The 19,430-nt window shown below is 46.0% G+C and overlaps 1 protein-coding gene across 1 annotated transcript in view; it reads left to right on the top strand.

Annotated features, from left to right (window-relative positions):
• Positions 1-19,430, top strand: part of Cpxm2 (carboxypeptidase X, M14 family member 2) — a 96,904-nt gene that overhangs the window by 28,878 nt on the left and 48,596 nt on the right. Inside the window, exon 4 of the mRNA XM_046448854.2 lies at positions 8,996-9,135. Coding sequence (XP_046304810.1) covers positions 8,996-9,135 — 140 coding nt within the window. The remainder of the gene's footprint in view (positions 1-8,995; positions 9,136-19,430) is intronic.

Here is a 19,430-nt window from a genome sequence, read left to right as displayed (position 1 = left end):
TGTTTACCAAAATGATGACAGTGTGCTGCTCTTGTTTCTCGAGAAACTTCCATTGTGAACGCAGGAGCTGCTGGGACAGTACAGTGGAGGTCCAAGGGCCCAGAGCCCGGAGCCTCGACCTTGGTCATGGACTGTGAAGGAACCACAGGTACCTGGCCCAGACGTAGCCCCTGTTCTGCTTACCACGGGAGTTTTTCTTTAGTATGTCACTGAATGTCATGAAATCAGTACTTCATGTAGCCTTCAATATCCCCAGAGGGAAAGCCCTGCTTTAGAGATGCGGAAGCCCAAGTCAGAGGCTAAGGAGCCGCCCTCTCCCACAGCCACTAAGCGCAGAGCTGAGACTCAACACCAAGACCCCTGGGATGGAATGCAGTCCCTCTAGCTTCACATATTTATAACCAACTGATTTTTTAAACAGCAAGAACGTATGTATTGAAGGAAAGCCTCTTTAATAAGTGGTGCTGGGAGAGCAGGATATGCATACACAGAAGAAAGAAAGTAGACCTTTGTCTTTTACCATGTACAAAAATCAACTGAAAAGGCTCAAGAGCTTAAATGTGAGGCCTGGCGCTGTGAAACCATTCGAAGAAAATACAGGGGAAATACTTAGGGACATTGGTCTGGGCAGAGATGTTTTGGGCTATGACCCCAATAGCATAGGCAACAAAAGCAAAAATTGACAAATGGGTTTATATCAAACTAAAAATCTTCTGTTCAGCATAGGGATCCATCAAGAGGGAAGACATCATCTGCAGAATGGGAGAAAACATTTGCAAACTATTCATCCCCAACAGGATTGATTTCCAGAATATATAAGGATCTCAAGTAACTCAACAGCAAAACAAAAACAAAAACAACAAACAAAAACCTCCAAACAAATAACCGAATTAAAAATGGAGTGAATGGCCTCAATAGATATTTCTCCAAAGAAGAGACACAAATGACCAGCACATACATGAAACACGCTCACCATCACTGATCAACAGGGAAATGCAAATCAAAACTGCAAAGAGATACTATCTCACCTCAGTGAGAGGGGCTGTTATCAAAAAGGTAAGCATCAACAGATGCTGGTGAGCATGCAGAGGGGGAGTTCTCATCGCTGTTGGCGGGAATGTAAATTGGTGCAGGTGTTAAGGAAAATAGCATTGGGATTCCTCCAAAAACAACCACATGACCTAGCGGTCTTACTGCTGGATGTGCATACTGAAGGTACCGAAGTCAGCATGTCTAAGAGATATTTGCGCTCTCCTGCTTATTGTGGCACTGTTTATCACAGCCAAGGAGATGGAATCAACCTGAGTGACCATCTACAGATGAATGGATAAAGAAGTGTGGTACATACTCAGTGGAATAGTATTCAGCCATAAAAAGGATGTTGTTTCCAGAAACATGGATAGAACTGGAGGATGTGTGTTAAATGAAATGAATCAGGCATTCATTTCAAATAGACAAATACTGAAGGAAAGCCTCTTTAATAAGTGGTGCTGGGAAAGCGGGATATGCATATACAGAAGAAAGAAAGTAGACCTTTATCTTTTACCATGTACAAAAATCAACTGAAAAGGCTCAAAAGCTTAAATGTAAGGCCTGGCGCTGTGAAACCACTCGAAGAAAATTCCACAGACAAATACTGCATGATCTTGGAAGCTAAAAAATTGAGGTTGAAGAAGTAGAGAGTAGAATAGTGGTTACCAGAGGCTGGGAAGGGAGTGGGGAAGAGAGAGATGGAGCGAGGATGGTGAACGGGTGCAGGTGTGCTGTCGAATGGGGGAATCATTTCTGATGATCTGTAGCACTGAAAGATGACTATGGTTTTCAACAATTAATTGATTATTTCAAAATAGCTTCTTGAGAGGATTTTAACGCTCCTGGAACAAAGAAATGGTATGTGAAGTTTTAGATTTGCCAATTACCATGATCTGATCCTTGTTCATTGTATATAGGTACTAACATGTCATTCTGGACCCCATAAATAGATGGATAATTACTACATTATACATATATTAAGATTAAATTAAAACCAGTCAATTAAAATTAAAAAGTATATAAAATGAATGTAAGAATAATGTAATAAAATGAGATGATGAAGGGAGTAAAGGAAGAGGCTACAGGAAGTAGAAATCACGATTTCACTGTCGGTAGTAAGAAGTGAAAAGATAGTTTCTAAAAAAAAAAAATACAGAAATAACTATGCTACATAAAAGGCATGGCTACTAAATCAACCACTAAAAGAGTCAAACCTTTAAACTTTCCAGAGGCAATTTGTACATTGAGCAAAGTAAACATGTCAATTGCTGAAATAAAACAAAAGCTAAAATATATATATATTATTTATACATAATATATATAATATAATTATATATGTTTTTTAAAAACAAAAGCTAAAAGAAACAGTAAAAATAGACAAGGAAAATTGATGACTTAGTGAATATCTGTCAATGGACTAAATTCACCTAGTAATAGAAGGAAACTGATTTGTCATCAAATGAATGTGACCCCAGGCCACAGCAGAAGTGGACCTCAGAAAAGATGAATCGTGCCTGTACCCACAAGGGCTTCCATTTCTTGGGTGCTTATTTATGCCAGGACTGTGGGAAGTTTTTACCTGTGAAGGTGTCTCCAGCCCAACGGTTCTATCGTGTAGATTCCATTGCTGTCCCTAGTTTAGGGACAGGTAAATGCAATGGGAGACACTCAGACGTGAACTGTCGAACCAGGAGTTGAACTGGGACAGCGTGGACGGCAAGGGACATTCCGCGCGGAGCCGCCTCCCTGGAGTGCAGGGAGCCTGGCCTTTCTTTCCGTGAATTGCTGGTAAGTGAACCCTTGATGGTTTGTTCTGAGAATTCAACTTATCCCACAGTTATCCAATCTTAATGGCCAAAGTGTTTCTCTGATTTTAGTTGAATTGAGTTAGAATGTTGATGTAAAAATATTCTTTAGTTTTTTTTTAATTAGTGTATTTCTGTCCTTATGTTTCCTTTTATAAAACAATTAACAAATGGTTTATGGAGTATTTAATAGATTTCGTTTTTCAGCATTTTTAATTTCAAGCTTTGGATCTATACTGGTTTTCTGGGCCAATGCAAGGAAATAATTAATATAATTGGTTTTGGGTTTTAAAAATATCTATAAAACCTGTGAGTATTTTTTTTAATCTGACTTGAGTGATGATTGAGGTCTGAATTGGGACAAGGTGTTTTGCTAATTTGCAGAAGGATCAACTGATTTGTACCTGGTCAGTTTTATAGGTTTATCACAAAATTTATCACAGAGATTTATGGAAGGCAGACATTCAGATGGCATTATGGCCATTTGATGGCAGATTAGTTACTTAACTGTACTAATCAGATGTCACATCTAACACTTTTAAGTAACCCTGTCCCCAAAAGTGGTAGCTTGTTAGTAACCTGTAAAGTTTCAGCCATTGCTTCTAAAATTTTTTTTTCTCAAAAATATTTTAAAATAAGGATCATTTCATTCTCTGTCTGGATAGCCCTGGGCTACGTCTGCAGAGTAGCAGCTGTAAGTCAATTATCTTAGAATTGCTAAATAGTTACATTCACTTGGATATGACTTTTTAATTTGCTTCCAGATGTTTTTGCATTGCTTCTCATGAAAATGAGACAGGAACAGGGCAGACCAATGGCTTCACTGAAGCAGAGGATTTGGGAATGTACATTTTCTGTACAGACAATACAGCAAAACACTTTGAGTAATGCCTAGCACGTAGTAGGTTCTCTGTAGACACCTGGAACATCAAAGAAAAACAAAAGGCTTCCTGCCTGCCACTCTGGATAGCTATATATCCCTTCGTTTTACTTTTTGAAATAAAAAAGTTTGTTTATCAGTTTTGTTAGAAAGTAGTTAAAGAAATCCGAGTGTTGAAATAATTAAAACAAAAAACTGAGCCCCTGTCCAATGCGGTCCCCATTCCACACCACCAGTGACGGTCCTCAAGCTCTGTGGATGGGACAACTGCTTTAAACTTTTTATTTCTTTGGGAAATTTTATCTTTATTTTGAAATAATATGAACAGAGTGACATGTAATCATTTGTGAATTTTTGACTATGTCTTTTGGATTCTTACCATGCAGAATAAGGCTGTCAGTTCATTTTTTAATCATTCTCTTGCCCCTCTTTAATGCTGCCAATCAAATTCTATCTTAGTATTTGGGTAGATCCACATTCAAGGTATTTATTATTATAACAGTATAAATATGACTTTTTTTTAACTTAATCAAGAAGTATCATACTTTTGAGCCTAGAAAAAGTCATTTCATATTTCTAGACATTTTGTTTTCCTAGGACTACCTTGATTTTTTTAAAAAAAATCTCTCCATACCTTTATAATGACTGGGTCCTGTAAAACACCTGGCAATATAATTTTCTATAAGGTCAAACCTGTTCAGAACAATTTTTAGTTCTGCTTTTATTTTTTATGTTTCTGTAGGCATCTCCTGAGGAGCCCTTGCCTGCTGCATTCTGAGCAGATTCCTCTTGGGTCTTCTGCATAGATAGCTACTGCCTTGGGACTTCCTTCACCATCATTCTGAGAACTCTCCTATGTTGAAGCTCTTGATTTCTGGATCCCATTGATTCCTCTTTCTTGTTTTCTGCCTTATTTTTGTGGAGTGCATCTTTGAGTAGCTTCATGGAAGTGGTGCATGAATCTATTTTACTATCACAACTGATTGGTTTTGCTGAGCATAAAATTCTAGGGTGAAAAATCTTTTTGAGTATTCAGAATTTTGAAGGCCTGGTCTCTCTAATCTTGCAGCTTCAGATGCTGCTGTTGGGAATTCTGGTACTAACTTTATTCCTCTTTAGTTTTATATGTATTTGCTTTGCTACTTGTTTCTTCTTTGGTAGCTTTTAAAATCTTCCCTTTATTTCTGATATTTTGAAGTTTCATAATGACATGCTGTGTTCTTTTGTTAGCATTTTGGAGACTTAAACCTTTCAGATATGGGAAATGATCTTATAGTTTTTTATTTGGCACATTCCCCACCCACCCAAGATTCTTCTTGATTTTTTCTCACTGCTTTTCTTTCTTTCCTATTGTCTATTTCTGTGCTTACTTTTTTGTGAGATTTTTCCAATTTTCTCTTTATGGCTTTTAAAAATTTTAACCTTTCCAATCCTAATTTCCAAGACCCCTTCTTGTTCATTGCTTTTTCTTTCTCTGTTCTTGTTTTAGGTAGGCAAGATGTTCTTTCTGGAGACATGAAGTACAGTTTATCTGACGTTTTCTTCTATCCTCTGTCATATTTTTGTTTGTTTGTTTGTTTATTTTTGTTATAAGCATGACTGCATAGTTTTCTAGCTGAGTTGAGGGAGGGAGCTGGTGCATTTTACTCTCATTTTACTGATAACCCCTGAGACCCTCACAGATTCCCTGCCTTCCTCTGTGCCTAGTACACCCAAATCCAGAGGCTCTTTGGTTTGCTTTTTATTAGAAAAATTAAAAAAGAATTTAAATTCTTTGTGGAGTGAGGGTAAGGATGTAGGGCTCTAATTGTTTTCTTACATGCATTAGAGAGCAATCCCCTGTTTCAGTCCCAGGTCACCTTCAAAAGACACCTTGAAATGTAAGTTCTGAACTTTTCTAAAGTTTAGGTGGCTTGCTTCTCCATGTGCTGCTTAGAGGTTTGCATTCCTTCTCTTCTGGAGTCATCCAGGATTCTTCCATTTGACCTCAGATATTCATGTACTGTAATTTAGGGATTATAAATGCCTTCTATTTTTTGCCAGAGTTTGAGGTTCTATTTCTATATCATTTTTTCTTTGGGAGGAAACTCGAGAAAAGAACACGGAAAAAAAAATAAGATATTTCCTCCATCCTCTTGAAGCGGAGAAATTCTATTTGGTTGATCTTAAATAGATAATGTCAGGTTTTCTCTTTGTTATAGTCTTAGTGACTGCCACATTTATCTTACATAAAACTTACTCTGTTAGGTGCATTAATTCTTTAAGGTAAAGAAATGATGCACATAACTTCATCACCTTGAGAAAATTACATTAATCCTCAGTTAATTTGCTGCTATAGTAGAATGAATATTACAGTGTTAAATCATACATTTAAGAATCAAACCTTTTATTTCAACAACTCTCAATTAAAATTTCTCCTAAATTTTTCAAGTATTTCCCTGTATTATTAACCAGAAAGGGACAAATGTGCTCTCTTTCTGGTTCCTCAGAGGCATCTTATAAATATTGCATGTTGCAGTGTGGCACAATTTGGTGACATCTCTGAGGCTGGTACCTCCTCTTTCACTAAATTCTCCCAGGTGCTTGTCCTTTAAGTTCAGTAATTGATTTTGCAGAGGTGGCTGTCATCTTGCAATGAGTCATCTTCAGGCAGGGCTCTCCATTCCCCTGACACTGAACTGCATTTAATTGACTGGTGTCTTCAGAAAGAACTGAAATTGGCAGCGGAGGCAAAATCTCCTAGCTAGCAAACCAGGAACCTTAAATTTAATTGCAAATCCTGTTCAGTAGATGTTGATTTAATAGCTGAGGATAGCTCTTCCATCCAGGCTTCTGGGATTCCATATAGTAAACATCTGAAGCCACAGGGCGGCTCTGTGCTAGTTGACTTTGCCTTAGGCCAGGATTATACAACCTTGGCCTCCCGGACATTTAGGCCAGGCTGTTTAGCACGGTGGCAGTTTTCCTGTGCACTGTAGGATGTGACTGTGGAATGTCCAACAAGCATCCCTGGCTTCTACCCAGTGGAGGCAGGGACACCCCCACTCCCAGTAGGGACAGTCAAAAATGATTCCAGACATTTCCAAACACCCCAGAGGGGCAGCATTGGACTCCTATGAAGGACTTTAATGTTATGGGTCTCCTTTTTCTTCAAGTTCTGTATACTTCTGTTCTGGGTGTTTGAAGTTGTAGAAAATATGGCAGAAGTTAACTGGAATTAGTTGCATAATTCCCTGGAATTTTGTGAAACTTGAGAAAATTCATAAACCATCCACATTTCCACATTTTTCCAGGGCTAACTGAATTACACTGCTTTAAATATTTTGATAAGTAATGTTTATGGAGTACAAACTCTGAGCTCACCCTATGTGCCAGACACAGTTGTAAACACAACCAACATCCTCAGGGAAAAATGATCATTGCTTCCATACTGACAGAGGGAGAAACCAAGGCTCAAGTTGGGGCCCAGTGCCTGAGTCTGCATTTAAGTGGCCAAGTTAGGATTCCTGGCCGGCCGGGTAGTGGGACCTCAGAGCCAGAGCTCTGTGTGATGGCTAATTTGAAGATGGCAGTATGGGTAGACTAATTCATCTGCCAACCAGAGGACAGGGCTGCACACATTGTTCACTTTTATGTCCCTGTTCCCTGGACCAATAATTGACGTATGGCAGAGGCATAGTGAAGGTTTGCTTTGCTAAATGAATGGGACCATTCTAAACTGCAGTCTCGCCTGTGGTTGATGAGGAAAGGGGAGTCACAACAAACTGTAAGTGCATGTTAGGGCTTCGTGAGAGGAGCTGAGTTGTGATATTGTAGGTCATTAATGTGTTGCAAATCTCTGTCATTAGCAGGGTAATTACCTTCCAGTGCAGAAAGGAAGCAGGGGCATAATTACAGCCCTCCGGCTGGATTCTGGGCCTCCTTGCTGGCTGACGGGCTGGGAGCTGAGATGCTGTGCTGAGTAGAGGCCCCACCACTTCCTAAGAATTAGCATGTCACCAGCACGCGGGAGCATTTGTGACACACATGTGATAAGAGCAGCCTTTCTCTGATGGTTCTCGAAGGCAGAACCTGCAGCCCCTCGGGGTCCTCACGGACGTCTCCAAGGCCATCTGGTTATGGAGAGTGCGGGTTTCTGTTGACAAGCAGCTTCTGCCCTCATGTGAAGCGTCAGTGCTGTGTTTGTACTCCAGCATTTGCCCTCAGAGTTCACGGAGGTGGGTGTCAGGGTGGCCTGGGACTGCGCAGACTGCAGGGTGGTCCTGATACAAAGCTTCTGTTGGATCGCAGGAACCCTTGGCCGTGATGTCACTGTAAGGTGAACTGCACCTTCCTGATGCCCATTAAAAGTCAGGCTGTGTGCAGAATTGGAGTCGAGGCAGGGAGCGTGAGCTGGCCTGCCATTCTCTGTCCAGACTTCTCATTCATTAGGTCTTTGAGAAATAGCCATGGAGAAGCAGAGTCAATGCAGAATGGTCTGGTAAACCAGGATGCTTCTTTTGGCTTCAATGTCCTTATCTATCTATCTATCTATCTATCTATCTATCTATCTATCTATCTATTTTGGTCAAGGTCTCATCTCTTCTAATGGTAATGCTGCTGGGAAATTTTCAGAGCAGAAACTTCACCTGCCTTGGAAATTCAGAGCCAAAGATTTTTTGGTAATAATAGTAACAGATACTGAGCACATCAAATAAGTCAGACACTACCAGACAGATTTTCACTCGGTAAACAACCTCAGCACCCAGCTCAGCACCCAGCTCAAGTACCCCCTCACCTTGGGGCTTTCTGTGTGGTCTCCTGAGATTTGTTGTGCTACCCTTAAGCTTCATAGGAGGTTGTCCATATTCCTGGAATAGCACTTGCCCAGCTAGGTTCTGATTTATGTTTTCATAACGTCTTCCTTCCTGCCTGGATGGTGAAATTTTGAGATGGAATGATTCACCTTTGATTCCCCAGCACCTGGCGTGTGTGGGCTGGGGTGTGGGAGACATTTTTTGTGTGTTGGATGAATGAGTAATAGGAGAACTCATTAAATTTCATCTTTCACACTGGGCAAGAAGAGGACATACCACATTGAGATAGTTCCAACTTGTCAGTACTGAGCAACTCCCTTTTGTGACTTAGAAAGAGGATTTGAGGGCACAATCGCTGTTTTCCTTTATCCCCTTGATAATTTTCTCCTATCTCACCTTCCTCCTCTCAGCCTCAGGAAAATGTTTGTCTTACTATTCTTCAGTTCAGGTCTTTCTGAAACACACCCTTCTTTTCTTTCCAGGCAGGCATTAATGAAAATGATTTTTACGACGGTGCATGGTGCGCAGGTAGGAATGACCTTCATCAGTGGATTGAAGTGGACGCCAGGCGCCTGACCAGGTTCACGGGGGTCATCACGCAGGGACGGAACTCACTCTGGCTGTAAGTGGCCTGCATCTGTGCTTTTGGGGCTCTGTGTCCTCAGTCTAGTGTTGGAGGGTTTCGACAGATGGGAGGCTGGAGCAAGATATCTGGCAATGGGTAATACAAAAAAAGAAAATTGAAATGTGGACTGGATCAAAGGTCCATCTCCTAGAAAGACACCTTCCTACATACAAGAGCAGAGAGCAGGATCCACTTGGAAGGTAGGATAGAGTAGGCAAAAGTGCAGTCCAAACAAAGCCTTTAGACAAGTGGCTGCCATCTTGAATCCATGGCAGGATCCAGAAAGGTGCACAAGCACAGGCCCAGGTGGGAACTCTGGACAAGCAGTGAGCTGTCCTGGGCTGGAGGGTATGAACCATTCACACTCTGAGAAGAAGGGCCAGAAGCCTTGACAGCTTCCCAAGTGAAGGAACACTCCAGAAATAGTACCAGTGAGGGTGACCTGGCCTGAGGCCCAAGTGAGATGCAAAGCCATTTCCCAGAATTGAGTGTGGGGTCGAGCTGGGGCAGTATGAGTGTGACTTGATGGTACTTCCTAGTGGAGCAGCCCCTGAGAGCCCCCATCCCATGGCATGTGCCTCCAGGGAGCTGTGTTCAGCTTAGAGAGGGGGGAATGCTAACACACGCTACATGTGGATGGACCTCGGGGTCCTTGTGCTAGGTTCAGTCAGTGAGTCACCAAAAGCAACAGCTATGCGATTCCTCTTCCATGAGGACCCAGCGTAGTGGGATGCATGGAGTCAGAAGTGGACTGTGGCTGCCAGGGGCTGGCAGTGGGGTTGGGAACTGAGTGTACAGTGTTTCACGTGGGAAGGGTGAAATGGCAACGGTTGCAAATCACTGGGACCATACTTAGTGCCACAGACTCCACACTTGAAAGGGGTTAAGATGATCCATTTTGTGTCATGTATATTTTATGACAACAAACAACAGACACATATGAAACCATCCACCTTCCCCTCGGCCCAGCCCTGGGCTAGTTGTGGAGGTGGAAGTGCAGCTGACACTTCAGGAGACCTCCTGTGGCACCACCCCGTGGACAGGGGCATACAGGGACCTGGGCATGCTGGCTTGGGAAGGATTTCCACACTTGCTGGATTTAAATGAGCATGCTTCTGGTTCCCCTAACCTTGGGCCCGCGCTGAGACACCAAGGACACAGATACCCACATGGTGACACTGTGACTGGTCGTGACCCTCTCCAAGGCCCCCCTGGCCTCAGCCCTCCCCCTCACACATACCTGCTGCACTCTCCAGTTCCATTTCTTGGCATCCTTCAATATTTATGAATTACCTGTTGGCAACCAGGTGAGATCAGGGTATAATTTGCCAGTGAGATTAATTTCTGGAGAGGTCGACATTAATAATATCCCAGGATAAAAGAGCTAAACCTGGCCTCTGTACTCACATTTAACCACCTGTCATTGTCCCTGCAAAGGGGACGTTGTATCACACAGTGACAATTGTCAGGCCATGACTCATCACCTGTTTTCCTCTCGATTTCTTTTTATTATTCAGAGGATATTGTAGCATCTCGCAGCATTTTAGAACATTACCCCGGATCCCACTGTCATTATGCAGACAGACTTTTTTACATATGGCCGACATATTGCGTATCCAGTGGTGTTATTTTTAACTTAATATCTCGGTAACGTGTTTCGTGCTGTGACTGTGGCTTCATAATGATCATTGTTAATGGCCTGTAATTTACTCAGCCATGCCTTTTCTGCTGTCACATAGCACATTGCACTTTTCTTCATTTAAATTATTTCCTTCAAATGAATTTCCAGAGCGGGAGTCATTTGTGCCCTTGGACAGCATTTGGTGGCGTATCTGTGCTGCCTCGCGGACGCGTCTCCTTTGCTCGGCTTTGCAGGGGCTCTTTGAGCGTGTGTCTGGGTTTCCTGGCTTTTGTTCTGCAGCTTGCCTTCTGCTCTCCTCGGTGGCTTACTGCCATGATAATTGTCTTTACTGTTTAGATTCTGAAAGACGGGAGTCTTTGAAGGGGGAGGGGGCACGGAAGTTGGATTGCTCAGGGAAAATGAAGATTCAGATGGAAAGGGAGGTTTGAGATTCTCCAAAGGGATGAGGCAGAGATTTTTACCTTCATGCATAGATATTAACCTGTCTGGCCCCTGTCATTGGAGATCCAGCAGTCTGTTTATTGGATTAGGAAATAAGAGCAAGGTAGGGCCGTTGCTCATGTTCCATTTCAATTGGAGGCACCAGTGGGCCTGGGGAGTGCAAGGCAGGCGGTGAGGGAGCATTATCTCTCTGGTTTGGCCAGGACAGAAACATCTAAGGGGGAAGGCAAGGCATAGAATTTCTTTTCAGAGTTAGATTTTTAAAAGTGTCTAAATGTATTTCAAGTTGAATTATTATTCAGGGATAATGGAAAGAAAGAAACCTGATGCGTCCCAGTGTGCCTTACCTCATGGAATGGCTGCCTCCATCCAGGACTGCCGCAGTGGACATGGGTACATTGTGGTACCCAGCTCTTTTCTCCTGGGAGCATGAATAATGTCAGAGGCAACAGGACTACCCAGCGGGACCAGAAAGCACGTCAATAATAGACATCGTTAAATACTGACAGTGAGAAGAGAGCTGTTGTTCCTCTATTGCCCCACGTCCTGTCCCCACTCTGCTCTTGGAAGATAGCATCAGTTTTAAACCAGTTCATTGGTTTCTGTTTCTCTCTCCCCTGGGCAGTGAGACCCTTGACGATACTGGCAGGACTTGATGTTCTGCATCCTTGGGACCCTGTCTGGTCCCAGGCATCTATTAGGTGCTCTGTAAATGACTCTAATGAATAAATACCAGCATGAAGCAAGTTCACGAAGGTTCACTCACTCTGAATAGTAAGGAGATGACTCATGACTATACATGACTGACAGCTGGCTTCAGATGTAAGGGGGAAGAAGGAAGGGACTCAGAAAGAGAGGCTGAGAGATGACAGAGACATAGAGATGGCTGCCTTGCAGAACTGATGGATTTGAAATCATGTCATGGTTATGTCTTGCTGGTTATGAGATTTCCCTTGTCTGAGCCTCAGTTTTCAATTCCCTAAAAAGGGATACTTATTCTTTATCTCATCAAGATGTGATGAGGGTTAGATGGAATTAATAATGTGTGAAAATTACCCAGCACATAGCACTCAGTAAATGGTAGATTCTTCCCTCATCACCTCTTTGGGTTTATTGTACAACAGTGGATTTCTAGCTTTATTTTTAGCCACTGATCTTTTTCTCAAATAAGAGCTTTCTTGAAAATATTTAGAAAATACAGACAGGTGAGGCGGCTCTGTGTGGATCTCTGGGTGGTAGGGATGCTGCCTGCTGGCCCTCATCTCTCCTTGCACGGGACATCCCCGAAAGACAGATCCATGCAGGTGTCTCTGTGTGAAAGCATACTGGACAGCCAAGGTGCCTCCATGCAGGTGATAATCCTGGACCGCCACCAGATGCCCATTGCCACATCCCCGTTCTGTAGGTCACGGACAGGTGTGGGATTCAAGCCAAGACAAGCCGTGCCGGAGCTGGGATTAGAGTTTCATTTTTCTAAGTAAGCATGCAGAGCAGATCCATTCTCAAGAGTGCTGCATTTTGATTGGTAACGTTCATAGACATGGAAGAGAAAGAGGGTCCTGGTCCTTTGGAGTTTGCTCAATGGATGTTTCTTCCTGACATCCTTTTTATGTGTTTATCAGTTAATCCGTGTGATGTCTACTGAATGCTCTGTTCTAAGCACTGGGGCTACATATACAGCATGAGCAAAAAAGGGGTCTTGTTTGCAGTGAGCTTTCAGTCCAGCCCCTTGTTGGTGCCACTGACTTGAGACAGAGATGCAGTGAGGTCTTGAGTCTCGGCCACCATAGTCCTACTGCCAGTTTATGGCCAAGTTGACAAGCCTACAATTCCAGTTTTAATATTTTTCAGATAATTAATTCTATTTGAAAGCAATAAAATGCAATTGATTTAATGACGTTGAATGCTTTATATTTTTTTACCAATATAAATTGTCCTTCCCACTGCGTTGCACTGGAGTGAAATGTTAGTATACTAATAAAACCAATCTTTTATTTCCCCAATGACAGAAAGTGTATTCGATGTATGAGAGTTACGATTATAACCAGTGAGATGATTGAAAAGTTAATTAATCTTCTTGAGGTGAATAGATGCTTCTAAGAACTTAGAATAAATACAGGCAACTTAAAATAGCCAAATGCTTTAAATTCTAACTGTGTAATAGGTAGGACAGTCTCACCTCCCAGCAAGCCAGCATTGGATTTGTAAGGTGGGGGCTGAGGAAGGTGGCTAATTGATGAATTTGTAAAGTAATTGGGCTGGTTAGGGAGGACGAGCACAGACCCTGCCAGGAGCCAGGCTTGGTGCCCAAGAAGGCAGGCTTGGCAGAGCCCCAGGAAGCTGGTGCCATTCAAAGTGGAGACTCTGAGAAGAGTCTCTTAGCAGAGACTCTGAGAAGACCAAGGTACCCAAGTCAGAAGAAGAAGGTCAAGAAAGGCAAGTTGCCCTTTTCTGGTCAGACAGCGTCCACGCCCTGGAGGGGACAGTCAGGTTGACGGGAGACATGGGTCTTGACACAAGTGGGGTCTGCGGTGGCGCGGGTGCAGGAGGGGCACAGGGACACCCACAGTGGAGAGCTTGGCCTGGAAAGGAAGAGGGGCCTGGTCCCCTGAGGCAGTCCAGGCTGGGAAGCCGGTGCTGAGGGGCTCAGGGCCTGCCTCCTGGAGGGCTGTACAGTCTTAGAGAAGGCAGCGGCGGGTCCTCTCAGAGAGTAGCAGGTTTAGGGAGTGGAAATGCAGAGAGTGTAAGATCCATGTTGAGGAAAAGCACAGGGAGTTTCTTCAGTTGCAGAGAGGGCTCAGTGTGTGCCTAGAGAGGGTACACAGAATTGTCCTTGTCCCACTGGGTTGTCTGTTATGCCCTCAGGGGCAGTAGAGTCGGGCAGTTGCAGTGGAGGAGGGCAGGGAGGAGGTACTGTGTTCTTCTAGAACATGACCTGTATTAGGGGAGGCTGGGGTGCAGGAGCTAAAGTCAGGAGTCGGGTTCGTGGAATCTCTGGGAGAGAGAGGACTTAAACTGTGCTGAAGACTTGGTCTCGGAGGGCAGAGGCCAATCTGAGGACTCCATGAGGCAGTGAAGGTGATGATTGGAGTCAGGGTGCCGGGGGCTTATGGAACGAGCCGAAGGGCAGAGAGGACAGACATCTGGGACCCCGAGGCTGTGGGGTTGCTGCTCTGTGCTTGCCCTGTGGGGGGATCTGCAGGGCAGGCTGGACAGGGCTCAGCAGAGGAGCTGCTCAGGACAGTAGGGCTGTCGCAGAAGGAAAAGAGAGGGTGACAAGAGGCTGCGGCAGATGAGCAGCTGGAGGACGTTGGCCCGGAGCTGGGGACCAGCAGGGATCTCGCCAAACTCCTTCTGTGACTGGGGGTCCCACTTCCCCACCCAGCAGTGCTCAGCTGCATGTGTTTTCTGCTCCCCGAGGACCCCTCCCAGCCTTTGTTGCTGGTCATCTTCCAGGGTGGGTCTGGGTCCCAGCACCGCAGCAGCCAAGGTGCGGAGGGAAGAGGCGCCAGGGCCAGGCCGGAGCTCAGGAAGCAGAGCTCAGCGGAGGCTTCTCACTCACACGGTACCTTCCTGGAGAGCGGGTGTGTTTGCAGAACTGTCACGCTGCGTCTCCTCCCTTCACAGTGAAACGAAAAGTTTGGCACCTGTGGGGGGCTGGGGAGAGAGAAGTTTCCAAACTCCTTTCTAACCTCTTTGAGAACTGTCACTCTGAACAGCAGAGCTTGTCAGGGAATGGATTTTAGCAAAAACATCTTCAAGTTCAATTATGAGGTCAGGCACTAAGTCATTTCCTCTATCTTATGTGAAATTTCAATGATGCAGAGATAGCTACTTGAAATCAAATAGTGCTCTCAAGATGGCGTCCAAGGCTCCTGGGTGGTTTTCTGGGCGTTGACTGAGGAGTGAGCTCTTGGAGGATACCATGTGTGAAGTGGAAACAATTGCCGAGCTCATTCCTGGGTGGCAAGCTTCACCCTGCTTTATTCAGGGGCTTTACGCCCCAGCCTGGCTCCCTGGAAATGCCTCTGGATGGTTTCTGGGCACCCCCTGCCTTTTGGCTCCCTGGGAGACCCTCTAGAGGCTTTTCTCTGTTTCTTGGTGGGGAGGGCCTCCTGCAGCCGCCCCTGGTCAGCTTGCCCCTTGCCCACAGGCCCTGTGTGGCCTCGTCCCCTTTGCTCACTGTGGTGGAGCCAGAACCCTCTTTTCCTTCCCCAGATGCCCAGGCATGCTCCTGCAGGGGTCTTTGCGTGGCTTGCCCTCCGCCTGAAGACTCGACTCTCTCTGCACCCAGGGGCTTTCCTTGGGCCACCTTCTGAAACCCACTCCCTGTTGCTCTGAGTCCTCCCTCCCGCTCGGTTTGGCCCCGTTGGCATCTGTGTTGGTTACTCCTGAGGAGCAGGCAGCCTGTTGCCGCTGCATCTCCAGTGCTAGGTCAGCGTCCTGCCAGGGCAGGTCTGCGGAACCAGCCCCTGCTCACCCACCCTCCTCCAGAGGCCAGTCAACCCAGAGTCTGCCCACAGGGGAAGGAAGCAGCCATTCCCCAGGGCAGCTCTGGTCCTCGGCTGATCAGGGCTCCCCTGGAGTTGGAGCCCAGACTGAGACCAGGATTCCAGACCTGCCTAGCTGCGTGTCCTGGGACAGGTTTCTGGCCTTTCTGGGCCTCAGTTTCCTCTTTGGTAACATGGGGTAGTAATAATGCCGTTGGCTTAGTGTCGTGGGGACTGGGCAGGCGCATTCATAGGCTGAGGTCGTCCTTCCTTGGCACGCGGCGGGTGCCCTGCTGTTGCTGTGATTGTCTTAAGACTCCCTCCCCCTGGAGGACAGTCCCGTTCACACACTGGTGCCTGCCCTCCTTCTTTCTCCTCTCCAGCCAAGCTGAAGTGCGCTCTGCCTCTCGGAGTGCTCAGACCACATCCTCTGTTCTCAGTGTCTTTAACCAGAAGGCCGCTGTCACCAGCCCCAAGTAGGTCATCTCACCCCCTGAGCTGAGAGAGGCGCTGCCTTTTCTGCACTCTCAGCTTGGGCTGCAGGTGGGAGGCCCGAGACCTTGGACTGCAGGTGGGAGGCCCAAGACCACGAGCTGGTGCTGCTCCTTACCCAGCAGCCTCAGCCCGGAGCCCCTACCCAGCGTCCCGAGCAGGGACCGCCAGTGTGGCCAGCGCCTCTCCTCAGACACGCCTAGGAAAGACCAGAACTGATCATGTGGCCACCAAGAACTTGAGTCTGACATGTGAAAATATCCTGCCACACATCTGCATTTCTTTGAAACACGATGGTGGGTAGGAAGTTTCTTTAAATAAAGGTTCACTGGCTCTAGATCAGGGCTGCGGGGCACCTCACCTTGCCACCTGCAATGACCCCAGCGACCTGCCAGGTAGGGCCCTTTTTTGTCCCCATTTTATGGACTATGAAGAAACCGAGGGGTAGAAAGCCTAAGTAACGTGTTCTAAGCTGGTCTGCCACAGTGAAAATGCTCGTCCTCTGCTCCTCCTCCTGCCCACCTCCTGGCTAGTATTCAGGGTCTGCCCTCCTGCCACAGGCTGGGTGAATGTGGAGGCCTCACCTGGACTGTGTGGACTTTATCTGAGGGCATCCAAGACTGGGGCCTTGGAGCAGCAGTCATGGTACCTGAGGCCACGAGACCTTCAGGAGCCCGTGAAGTTTTTAATTTCTTTTAAAATCAGAAGAAAAAATTAACTCTTAGTTTGAAGAAATCACTTTACTCTATGACGTTAATCTATTTGTCTTTGTGCTGGTGCAGTTGTAGAATATGACGTTTACAGAGGAAGGGGAAGCAGTCAGCAGGATGAGACCCTCCTCCACCGTGTCAGTGACCTGATTCCAGGAACCTGTGAACATACAAGTTTGTACAGTCAAGGGGCACGAGGTCTGCCTGGGATGGAGGCTGCTGAGCGGCTGACCTGAACATGGGAGGTGATCCTGGACTGAACAGATGGGCCCATGGAATCACCAGGGTCTTTAAATGCAGAGGGACGCAGCAGGGAAAGCCAGAGAGATGGTGGCTTGAGAAGACCCTCCCTCCTGCTGACTTGGAAGATGGAGGAAGGGGCCATGACGAGGAATGGGGTGACAAGGAAAAACAGGTTCTCCCTGGGGCCCCCAGAAGGAATACAGCTCTGCCAACACCTTGATTTTAGGGCTTCTGACCCCAGAATTGTGAGAGAATAAATTTGTTCTATTTAAACTACGAACAGTGCCTACAAATGCAGAGTGCCACCTCGGCCCCACGGTAGTTGCAAATCCAGCTCGGCCGAGCCCTGGGCTCTCTGAGCAGGCCACGCCCCTTGGCACTCTTTGGCGGGGGGCAGTGCTTGCCAGGCAGGGAGCAGGATGCGGGCCAGCCCTCTGGAGGCTCCATCCGGTGGCGTTCAGAGGGGTCTCACTTTTTTGTTCCTTTCCTCCTGGCCCCTCACGTGACTGTTCCAGGTCTAGGTGGGGGTCACATACCTTTTTTTACTATTAGTTCTCTACAGTGGGTTTTAACACTTTACCATTTATCCAGATTTATTGCATCCTGGCTCTGAAAGTGGCATTTCCCCTCCCGTTTCCCCGGTAGACGTTTTTACTGGAGGTAATGGAAAATAGATAGTATTTCTAAGCTTATAACATTCCCTCCTGCTGTCTCGAAAAGCCATGGTAACTAGCCCAAAGTGAGAAATCCAATAAATCAGTGGGCTGATGTTTCACACAGTGTCCAACGTCTGGCTGTTCTGAGGATGTGGCAGCACCATTCAGCTGTTGAGAATGGTTCCAGCAGAGAAGGGCTGGGGAGTAAGAGTTGGGGGGGAGACAGACAGATGGACAGACAGGCAGAATGAGGACACTGTGTTCTTGCTGCTGTGTACGCCTCTGCTTATTGTAGACAAGAGATAGGACTTTGCTTTTTACACGTTGTCTCCAGAAGCTGCTGAAGGCGGTCTAGGCCTCTTGGGATCAGTATTCCTGCCCAAAGTCATAGCTTGGCCTCTAGCAAGACTCGAGCCTGCCAGGCTGCTGGAACGCTGCCTCGGGAGGTGACGGACGGGGAGCTGCCAGCTTCCTCACGGCTCCAGCAGAGAGTTGGCCTACAAAGGCCTGAGCCCTGGGACTCTCCCTCCTTCTAACTGAAGAGGAGCTTGGCGCTGCTGGCCCTGCTCCTGTGTGGAAGTGGGTGACACCTGGTACTGGTCACCACCAGGGGCCAAGGGCCAGTGGTGATCCTGCAGCAGGCCTCGTACCCCTTATCCGAAATGCTTGGAACCAGATGTATTTTGGATTTGGGCTTTTTATTATTATTTTTGAATATTTGCACGTACATTATGTGCATTGGTAAGGGGACCCAAGTCTAACACAGAATTCATTTATTCCCTCTGCACCTTCAGCCCATAGCCTGAAGGCAGTTTCCTCCGTTTTTAGATGCTTGCGTTGTGACTGTGACCCATCACATCAGGTGAGGTGGGGGGTTTTCCACTGTGTTGTCACATTGGTGCTCAGAGTTTCAGATTTTGGATTTCCAGATCAGGTCTCCTCCACCTGTGCGTGACTGGCTTTGCCCATTTGCCGTGTCAGTGATGTGCCAGTGACGCTGGCTGGAGTTGATGGTGGTTTGGATTTTTGCTGGCATTTGGTGTGGGGGAGGGCCTCCTTCGAGGAGTATATGCATGCTGTGTATCTGGATAGAGCCAAAGTGTGAGAGGCCTACAGGACATCTAGCCAGTGGCTTCCCAATTTCATGAAGTCCATTCCAAGTTGTCAAGACACAGGTCATCAAGGTCTAGAAGAGGAAAACTTTCCCTTCTTAATCCTACACCACAAAACTCTGGTCTTAGAATTTCTGGTACACGTTCAGCTGTCACATTGGAAATTTCTTAACCATTATCTGCTAATTTTGATTTGAGGGAAAAAGAGACACAACTAGGAGAAGACCTGCTTCCTCTAGGTGCCTGTTCTGTATTGGCCGGGCTCCTCTCTGGTTCTGGAAAAATGGCTGTCAGTTTAATGCCTGAGTCCTTGCTCCCTGTCATGCAGGATAGAAGATGCTGGAAGATGGCATGTTTCATCAAGAAACGGTCTTGGTGGAAACAGCTAGCCTGTCCTGAGCTACCATCATGGCAAGTGCTGGTAATCGTTCCTCCCAACGCCTCTGGAAGTCAGGTTTATCAGCTTGGTGCAAAGAGCTGCACCTGCCAGAGTGGCATGGTCAGCA

Source organism: Marmota monax, unplaced genomic scaffold, assembly GCF_021218885.2.
Source record: "Marmota monax isolate L192 unplaced genomic scaffold, Marmota_monax_Labrador192_F-V1.1 WCK01_AAM20220418_F8-fsc00076, whole genome shotgun sequence".
Taxonomy (NCBI): Eukaryota; Metazoa; Chordata; class Mammalia; order Rodentia; family Sciuridae; genus Marmota; species Marmota monax.
This window is presented reverse-complemented; position numbering and strand designations above follow the sequence as displayed.